This window comes from Schistocerca piceifrons, chromosome X (genome assembly GCF_021461385.2).
Source record: "Schistocerca piceifrons isolate TAMUIC-IGC-003096 chromosome X, iqSchPice1.1, whole genome shotgun sequence".
In the NCBI taxonomy this organism is placed as follows: domain Eukaryota; kingdom Metazoa; phylum Arthropoda; class Insecta; order Orthoptera; family Acrididae; genus Schistocerca; species Schistocerca piceifrons.
The window spans coordinates 621,027,841-621,038,379 of NC_060149.1; the positions used below are offsets into that span (position 1 = coordinate 621,027,841).

General features: G+C 38.4%; 1 protein-coding gene across 5 annotated transcripts in view; it reads left to right on the forward strand.

Annotated features, from left to right (window-relative positions):
* The window catches only part of LOC124721852 (tRNA:m(4)X modification enzyme TRM13 homolog), a 146,061-nt gene extending 135,952 nt beyond the window's left edge, over positions 1-10,109 (forward strand). For all 5 annotated transcript variants that reach the window (XM_047246986.1, XM_047246985.1, XM_047246984.1 and 2 more), the window contains 4 exons: positions 2,315-2,551; positions 2,718-2,845; positions 8,182-8,294; positions 9,915-10,109. In XM_047246986.1, coding sequence (XP_047102942.1) covers positions 2,315-2,551; positions 2,718-2,845; positions 8,182-8,294; positions 9,915-10,095 — 659 coding nt within the window. In that variant the 3' untranslated portion in view covers positions 10,096-10,109. The remainder of the gene's footprint in view (positions 1-2,314; positions 2,552-2,717; positions 2,846-8,181; positions 8,295-9,914) is intronic.
* The last annotated feature ends 430 nt before the right edge of the window (positions 10,110-10,539 follow it).

The window sequence follows — 10,539 nt, forward strand, 5'->3', positions numbered from 1 at the left end:
ATGTATTATTCTCTCACAGATGGTGCAGATAGTTGAAATAAAATGCATAGGAGCAGTAAAACATGATTGTGTATGTTGTTTCGTATTATTTGAATCCTTAGGAATTCTGATAGGTCAGAAGTGGTAGTGGCAGAAATACATATGTGTTGAAACACTCTATAAGTAACTGAATGACCTCAGATCCCCAAATGATCTGAAGTCATGTGTACCTTTACAACCTTGTACCATGCTGTTACATATCACCATCTAATGGATTAAATACCTGCCTGCATAGAGAATATTCCTAATTTACACTTGTGTTGTGGTGCTCGACTTGGAGGTACGTAGTACGAGTCCTTGTGGTGAATAAATATTCAGTGTCAGTGTTTGTCCAAGAAGTGGAGGATAGGTTGTGATGTACAGTTTCTGATCAACAGACTATACACCAAACACTTGTGTTAAATTCAAAACCTGTTCACAGCATGCTGTGGAATGAGGGCATGAGACACTGTTGATTGTGATGCATCCACTGAATGGGGATGTTAATCTCTGCAGTGTCCTTGGTACTATTTGTGAGGAATAGGCTATATGTTAACAATGGGTTACACTCTCTCGTTTGTCTCATCAACATCATCATCATCATCAAGAACAACAAGGCAACAAACACAAACTATGCTATGCATGCACTGATTAGTCACCCATGTGAGTCATTCCCACTTAAAAAGCTTAAAGTACAAACTGCTGGAGAGATGTTAATCAGAAAAGGTGTACACCAGGCCATCACCCACCTGAGTTCGTCATCTGACCACGTTTGAAGTCTATGAGTTCCGTGGAGCACCCCATTCTGCTCTCTCACAATGTCTAATAACTACCGAGTTCGCTGATATGGAGCACCTGGCAGTAGGTGGCACCTAATGTGAAAAACATATGTTTTTGGGGAAGTCTGGATACTTTTGATCACATAGTGTATGTGAGGATCAGTCCTCAAGATTTTAAAAGTATTAATTTCATTCCCTGCAGCTTTATTGTATTTTTTTTTTAATTTATTAAGCATCTTTGCTTGTTTGTTCCATGTTATGTGTGTATATAAGTCTTTTGATATTCATTCCTTCACCTACCATCATCAATGGCCTTGCCGTGATGGATACCCCGGTTCCCATCAAATCACCAAACGTAAGCACCGTTGAGCATTGCCGGTGCTTGGATGGGTGACCATCTGGGTAAGCCAAACGCTTTTGGTAGTTTTCCGCTTACCTTCATGGCGGAGGGGGCAGGAGGGTGGTGGTGTCAAGTCCCTGATTGCCAATTTTGGTGCCAGTGTCCTAGATTCAATTCCAAGCCTCTCTGCAGTGTCTCAAGGAGTGAGAGCATGCAACACTGTTGATGATGATCTATTTGTCAGATGGGAACATTAAGCTCAGCAGGCCACTTGGTGCTGTTTGAGAGGAGTGAGGAGTAGGCTATGCGCCAGCACTGGGTTTCACCCCCTCCCTTCTCTCATGATATTCCAGCACGCACATGTGCCTGCGGGTGTGAAGGATAGAAAACAGCTTTCTAATTCAGATGGCTGAAGTTGTGCTTTGGGGTTTCTCAGTCATTCACGCCATATGACTGTACCTACCATCTGTCCCAGGCTATTCCAGATCATGTGCCCAGGAGCAGGCTGGTAGGTGCCCAAGTTCACTGCTGGATACAGCTGATACGTGGGCAGTCATGCAGCCGGACTGTAGCATACACAACTGTATTGCACTGGCCAAGAGGGGGCACAGTGGTTAAGCCACTGGATATGTATTCTGAAAGAGGGAGGGTTCAAATCCCAATCTGACACTTGAGATTTGTTTTTCACAGTTTCTTCAGATTACTTCAGGAAAATGCCAGTATCATTCTTTCAAAAGGGTCATTGATAATTTCATGCTTAAGTCTTGTGCTATCCAAATTTGTCACCCATCTCTAATAACATCGGTGTTAAAGAGACATTTAATCCACAAACATCTCCTGGTACTTCCTTGTTAGTCCAACAAGGGTAATTCTGTGACTCATTCCTATTGCTAAATCCAATCCTATTGCTAAATCCAAAACTACAGTTAGTTTCAAACTGCAGACAACATAAAAATCTTGGATAGAACTAACACCTGTTTTTTGTTGAAATCTGGTGTTTGTAAAATGCATGCATTCAGTGAAAGATTTACCAGAAGAGGAAACATAGTTTTGAAATTCTATGTAGCTGTGAATATGCGTTCAGTAATCTGCTTTTTATGCTCTAGCACTCTAGCCAAAATCAATGAAAAGTTCTTTGAGAAATCCTGATGAACATTAATTGTTTATTGGTAAACAGGTATGCTGACATATTGGCTTGGAGAAATAACTGCTGAAGTACCACAGTCTTCTTTTTTACTTATTGAACGATCTGCGTATCGTCATAAATTTGATGGACGCCTAAGCTCTAAAAGAGACTGTGTTGTAAGAAGAGTGAAAGCTGACATTGGTGATCTCAACCTTGATGAAATAGAGTTGCTAAAAGAACACCAGCATCTAGTTGCACTCAGCAAGCACCTATGTGGTGCTGCTACAGGTATGTGTATTGACGTTTTCTAGGTTCCTACAATCTTTGTAATGTGTAGTTTGCAAATACATTAGTTTGTGTAGTTGTGATAATTATAGCATCTCTCCCAAGTTTTAATGCACATTGAAAAACTTTGTTCAATGACATATATATGTTTTCTATTTCCTGTTCTCAGATATGGCTTTGAGATGTATGACAATGACATCTGAAGATATTTCTATGAAGTTTCGTAGTATATTTATAGCTACTTGCTGCCATCATCGATGTGACATTTCCTCTTATGTAGCAATGGATTATTTAGTGGTAAGAATATTTCATTTCTGTAAATTTGGTGTTTTGCTTATTGACAAGACTTGGCACGATTGTAAGAAAAGTTCTCAAACTGTGCACGTCTCGGATTCAACAGCTTTTTGTAAATTCTTTAAAGGATCATATAGGATGCTTTATTATGTGAGATTCAAGAAAATGGGACCGAGAATGGGCGAACCAGTTGAAGGGATAAGGTCTCTAAGGAAACTGCCCCTGTTACATTTATCATTGATGAGCTGCTTGAGTTGTGACAGACCTGCTAACTTGGCATGACATTCAGTTTGTCCTGTTGATGAAAGTTAAGAAGTATGAAATCAGGTCATTCAGGTGGTGCACGTCAGCCAGTCCAGTTGTTAGGACACTATATGTTCAGTAATTTTTGCCCCCACAGGCCATAATGGAGACACTCATGCTAAAAATACACATGCAACTGCAGTCTAGACTTACAGACCTTAAAGATCCATAACATTATCTGTTTCCTGCACTCAGAATCTTCTGAAATACAGTCATCAGCGTCTCAGCTGTTCTTTGGGATGTGAACTCCCAGAGTAAACTTTGGACTGAACAACTTTATCATATTCTTAATGCTTCCCCTACTGGTTGGGATAATGATCTCTGTGTAGTCATTATGGCTTGAGTTTGCCATTGCCATTCCCTGCATTAATACAATCAGAATTCTATTTTCTTATCCTTGAATTTTGTTTTCCACTGCAAGAATGCTATGCTACGCTCATTTCGTTGCCCCACTTATGGTTATTTCTGTCAGAGCCAGTTATCATTTCATGTAATATGTTTCTGCTTTATGATGAAGATTTTTTTTTCATTCTATATTTTACAGAAATGTTAATAAAGTAGATTTTTGAACTAAGTCATTACTGTACAGAACAATGTAAACTGGTTTGAACATTTGTGGCAGTCTAAATATCGTTCCTTCTTGAAGATTTACACTTCCACTAAAGCAGTCTGAGTACAATTCACAGACTGACTCAAGGTTTCAGTCTGACAGTGCTGTGGTAGAATTATTGCAACGGAGGTGCGGCAGGGGCAGGGAAATGAACTCACTGATGTGGCTGTCAAGGAGGTTTGCTTCCTTCCTCGCCCTGCTAGATGTTCAGTCACCCTGCAGGCTGTCACTTCATTTGTGACCAGAAGGACCATGTGTTGGTGGGAGATTCAGTGGCTGGAAGTGAGGAATAATAAACTTCAGTGCAACCATGGTTTACCTCCTTCCGCTCATGAAAGTCTGAAGAAGTAGTCCTTACACTGCTTAGAGTGGGACATTGCCCATTGATACATGGCTTCCTCTTACATCAGGAGGAGGCCCCATTATGTCAGAAATGCGAGAAACAGCTGTCAATATGTCATATTTTAACTGAGTGTGTTTTACATGACAACCTGATGGTTGAACTGGGTCTCCCACAGGATCTGCCCTCTATTTTAACTGATAACAAGGCAAGTGTTGTTCATGTTTTGAGATTTTGTGTGGTGTCCGGAATTCTTCCCAAAATATTGGGGGGTGGGGGGATGAGATTTTAATGTTTAACAGAGTGGCTGTGTCACTTATTATTTGTAAGTAGCCATCCAGTCACAGAGTTATCTATCCCTTTTTTAACTGTGTCTTTACAGGTATTTTATCTATGATATTATCTATTAGTTATTGTGCTGTGCCTGGTTGGAATTGTATTAAAGGCTTTTTTGAATCTCACTTTATTAGGATTACCTTGAAATTCTTGTGGAGGGATGAAATGTGGTTTTCTGTTTTTTTTTTACCTTTTTCCAAAGATTTTCACCATGTCCTTCAGTATATCATTAATGCAAGGGTGCTGATGACCTTGCTATTTAGCCCTCCACCATCAGTCATCATCATCATCATCATCATCGTCATCAGGAGGGTGGTCATTAACATGTAAGCTAAGGGTGGTGATTGGCTTTTGGATTGGCTCATTTATTGACAACACAACGATGCAAATATCTGTGACAGGTTAAATCATGTGCTGGGATAGAAAACGAAGTTCAACGCTTATATGTCATAGAAAATATTCTTCCAATTGCATCAGACATTGCCCAGTGAAGGGACTCTGTGGTTCTTCTTGTCACTGGTTCCTATCCACAGTGCCAAGCTCACAGTTGTCTTAATGTGTGTTATGCATGATGATTCTAGTTCCTTCTCTGTATTTCATTTTATGCTGGGGGAGGCAGTACCTCGGAGAGTTTGTTTCCGCCATTCACTATATGGTAAAAAAATAACTTAGTATCCTTTAAATAGTTTTATTCATTAGAACAAAAGGAACATATCTGTTAAACATGGACTCCAACTTTACAGCTTTTAAAATATGAAAATGGCAAGTGTGCTGGACAAGGACTTGAACAAAGTTATCTAACAATCATGAAAAGAGCATCATACTGTATAATGGTGATCAGCAAAAGGTCTAAGCAAAAAGTTATGGCAAAGTGCTAAAAGTTTACTCCTTTATATTTTTTGGGGTGCTAATTGTGGGTATAAATTTGATACTTCGAATTCCCTCTGGAAAAAAAAAATATATATATATATATATATATATATATATATATATATATATATTAGCAAGAAAAGAAAAAAACCTAGTCCCTTCTGTTTTTCCCCTTGTAACCTAAAAAACAATGGATTTTTGAAAAGCATCATTCAGTACTAAATGATGTTGCTGTTGTGCTCTTCAGTCCAAAGACCAGTTTGATGCAGCTCTGTGTCTTTCAGCTCTCTGTCCTGTGAAAGCCTCTACATCTCCAAATAACTATTGCAACCCTCATCCTTTTGAATCTGCTTACTGTATTCATCTTGCAGTCTGCCCCTATGAGTTTTACCTCCTATGCTTCCCTCCATTGGTCTGCAATAAAGTCTGCCAATTTTGGAGTTCCAAAAATACTCATTTGTATGAAATGAAACCACTGTATATTCCCTAAGTACCTGTTTGGGCTGCAGTATGCAGCAGAGGCCTTATTGGCCTTTTTTTTTCATGTGAGAAATAATGACTGTTGATTGTTACATTGCAATCTTGGAACAGTTTGTCTCCACACAGCTGGTGTTTTAGGATCAACCAGACCACACACACCACTCAGGTGTTTCTTTTCTGGATGAATACTTAGGGAATAGAGTCATTGCATTGGATTATTGCAAATTTACTGGTGCAGGAATGGATTGGCCTGACTCCTTGTGACTACTTTTTTGGGTGCCACATTGAAAGAGACTGTCTGTCAGAACCATCCCACCATGCTGATGGGCTTGAATCGGTGATCGGTGTGGCATCTGAATCCATTTCCATTGAGACATTACGGATTGTGAGGTCAAAATTTCATTGTCTGTTTGTGCCGCCTCCACACTGCAAGTGGTGGACATTTCAAAAAGATTGTGATGTGATTGTAGAGACAGCTTGCAGAGAACAAGTTGTAGGCTAGTACTGTGTGAGCTGCACAGTGTACAGTGCCTTCTGTTAGCAGCTTTTTGAACTATTTCAGAACTTTTTTTATAAAAGTTTTTACAACTTTCACAATAAACATGCCATTTGTTTCACGCCTCTATCAATTTTAGTTTTTGAAATATTTACAAGGGAAGATCTGAAAGTAACTCACAATAATTTTATTACCAAAAAGATTAATAGGTAGCAAAACAAAGAAAATCACAAATGAACTTTCATCTTTTACCTATTTTTCTATGTAGTCACCAAAGTTCTCAACACATTTCTCCCATTGTGGTACCAGTTTCAATATGCCCTGTTCACAGAAATCCATTTGGTTGGAGTATAGCCACCTGTGAAATGCTGATTTCACTTCTGCATTTGTTGCAAAGCATTGGCTGGCCAGGAATATCTTCATGAGACCAAACAGATGAAAGTCTGATGGTGCATGGTCTGGGCTGTATGATGGATGCTAGAGCACATCCCACCTAAATTTGGTGATTTTCTCATGAACAGGAGCAGCAATGTGGGAGCAAGCATTGTCACAAAAGTCATGACACAGTGTAACCAAAGTCCTTAATGTAGGCTACAGCATTCACAGTGGTCCCATGTTCAGCAAAGTTCACCAATAACACACCATGCATATCCCAAAACAGTCCCAAGTACATTCCTAGCAGATTGAGTCACTTCAAATTTTTTCCGTACTGGGGAACCAGCATGTTTCCACTCTATAGGGCCGTGCTTGGTTTAGGTCTTGTAGGGGTGTGCACACAACTCATCACCAGTGACAATTTCTTTTAGAAAGTCATGCCCTTCTGCAGCATAACACGTTAAGTGATCCAAGCTTCTCATCATTCACTGACTCTTGTGGTTGTCTGTCAGGTTCTTATGCACCCAGCAAGCACTAACTTTATAAAATTTCAGTGTGTCATGAACATGGCAGTACAGCACAGCATAGGATATGTTGAACTGCTGCAATAAAATTTGCAATTGCACACACACTGATCATTCAAAATTGTTGCCTTGATGGCTCTGACATTCTGTGAGGTTGCAGCCATCACTCCCCCCCCCCCCCCCCCCCCCCCCCAGAGCATGGCCAATCACACCAAGTCTCACATCGCCCCCATATAAGAATGCAGACCACTTGGAGACATTGCTATGGTCCGTACAGTTGTCCCTGTACACACAACACATCTCTGGGAATTTTATGTGGTTATGCCTTTGGCCCACAAATATCAAAATACACTTTGTTGCTTTTCATAAGCTGATGAGTGCAAAATGCAAGCTATATTGTTGTGAAATTCCAACATTCCAGTCGCAGTACCAAGGGAGGGAAAAAAGTTATTGTGCATTGCTTTCCCAATCCTCCCTAATAATTTTGAAATCAGGGACTCTTTCAATGGACAAGCTGTAAATTTATTTATATATAAAAACTTGAAAAACCCCCTTGACATGTATTGAGAACTTATTTGTTATTCATTCAATAGATAAAACTTTATTAGGCATAAACACACAAAATCATTTTTATGTGTTTAACAGCTGATTTAATTGAAAACATAGGCAGTAATTGAGTTTGTCCTTATGTACTTGTTGAATGGTGTACAGCTTTATCATTTTCCTCTGTTTAACTTAGCTTCCCCTATAACTATCAGGTTTGGCTATTCTATCTTGAATGTGAATATTACACGTTTTAGTTAAGATTGTGTGCCACAAAACTGAGAAGAGGTGGTGGTGGTGGTTGAGTTTGATTAAAGGAATCCTGGTGCAACTATGATAATTATTTGAAGGTTTTCTAAATAGTTATTGCGATTGAAACTAAATGAAGGAAAGTTGATCTTTTGTTTTGATTTTATTGTAATATCCATTGCATATCCTGCAACAGTATCTTTTTGTTTACAGGAACTGGGTTTTGAAATTTCTGACTTTAATGTCATGTGTGGTATTACCAGTTGGGCAACATGTGGCTCTCGGAAGAATGAGCTAATTCGCAAACCAGAAGATTCAGTTGATAGGTAAGGCTTTTGTTTCTTATTTGTTGTTTATTTTGTTATTTGTGGGTGGGGTGCACACTGCCTTTAAACTGAACTAACTATAAGTGTGATTATGATTTTATAAGTGTTATCAGCCATATTTGTATTTATGAGTAATTAGTTTCTGATATCTACTTGTTTAGGGCAATATGGAACAATTATTAACTAATTACATTTTAAATTAGTATCTCTTTTATACTTATTTTTTGCCAAGTGAAATTGTACAGCGATTAAGACACTGGACTAGTAATTATGAGGAGTGGAGATCAAATACCTATCTGGCCATTCAGATTTAGGTTTTCTGTGGTAGTCTTAAATCTCATGGACAATGCAAACACTTCTGTGAAAAGAACATGTTTGATTTCCTTCCCCATCCATGTCCAGTTGTAGGTGCTCAGTCTATAATAACCATGATGTCATGTTAAATACTAATTTCCTTTATTATTATTATTATTATTATTAAATTATTACTATTATTATTCAAAGTTATCAGTGAATATGTGCATCTCTTCCAGTGAGATGTAGCATTGGCAAACCTGGTAAGCACACTGCACTTGATTCGAGAGGACCATGGTTCAAACCCGCATCTAGCCATCCTTATTTAGATTTTCCATGATTTCCCTCAATCATTGAAGGCAAATGCTGGGATGATTCCTTTGAAAGTGCACAGCTGATTTCCTTCCCCATCCTTCCCTGATCTGAGCTTGTGCTCTGTTTCTAATGACCTTTTTGTCGACAGAATGTTAAACGCTAATCTCCTCCTCCTCCTCCTCCTCCTCCTTTCTTATCATCTTAATGACACTCAGAGCTTCTTTTCTAAATAGATAGCTATGAATAAGGCTCCATATTACTAGCATAGTTTGCATTACAGTAAATAGCACTTTTGGTTGAATGGTTTAATGTGAATGCAAAAAGAATGCACTAAGTATAATTAGTGTATAAATTCAATTCAGAAAAATTGCTAAAATCTCTGAGCGACAGGAAGGCTGTGCAATATCTTCAGGAGTTGCAACTCCCGATACTGCCAGAAGAGACACTTAAAAAGTACACAGAACTTTAGGCTTTGAGAACAACAGCTTTTTTTTTTCTTCAAGGAGGAAAGAGGAATTATTTGGGAGAGGTTGGAAAGAGGGGGGAGGGGGGGGAGAAGGCGTCTAATCACTCAGGCGATTAACTAATGGGGGATCCACATCTCCCAAACAATTCCTATACTCTCTGTGGAGAAGGAACTTACTTTTCCAGAAGCTAAGAACAATATTTTTTTCATACAGTGTAAGCTTTCATGGCCAATATTGTCTTCACTTAAAGTTTTAAATGAAGAATATTTTCTTCTTTAAGTATTTTTAATGCACCTTCTGAAAGTAAATACTGTCCACCATTTTTATCTGGTGTTTTTGTGTGCAGAGTTTTGTTTTGAATAATGGAATGTAAGTGCAGTTATTTGTTTCTGCATTGTACCATATCTGTTGAAAGTGCTGTGAAAATAGCAATTTCGCTGTGCATAATGGTGGAACAAGTAAATGTAACACTCACATTTTACTCATTGGCTAGTGCATGATGAGCAAGGTCTGTGCAGTACATAAAACAAATAATATGTTTCAGGTATGCACGACTGCAGCTGACACACGAGAAGAGAAGAAAAATTGGCAGAATGTGCAAGTTAATATTTGACTATGGAAGAATCAAATTTCTAGAGAAATATGGTTACAATGGGGTATTGACATACTATGTACCTGAATCAGTTTCACCAGAGAATGTATGTTTAATAGCAATAAAAAACTGATTGATTTTATTAATTAAAAAGTTATTTATGATCTTGTTTCATAAGCATAGATATTTTGATTTCAAGATCACTCTTCCTCCAAGGTTTGTTTACATCCCTTTTTAGCTTTTATTTCTACTTGACTTGTTGAGAAGTCTTGTCACTGTGCATCCCAGCTGTACTGAGGAATTATAAAAATTTTACAGACTGTAGAAATCAGACATAACTAACATGCTGATGGCAAGTAATGACACATGTATCTGTTATAATAATGAGCAAGAGAATATTTCATAACACAGTTGTGGTAGTGTAATGAGGAAAACCAGCTATGTGGACTGTTTCATTCTTGTTGGTTTGCATCTTGTTCTGTAGTGTGCTCACCACTGTAACTGATATCATGCCAGGTAAAAATGTGTGTTTATCAAACAGTTCAAAGTCAAGTCAAATATTTATGCTATCCAGCTA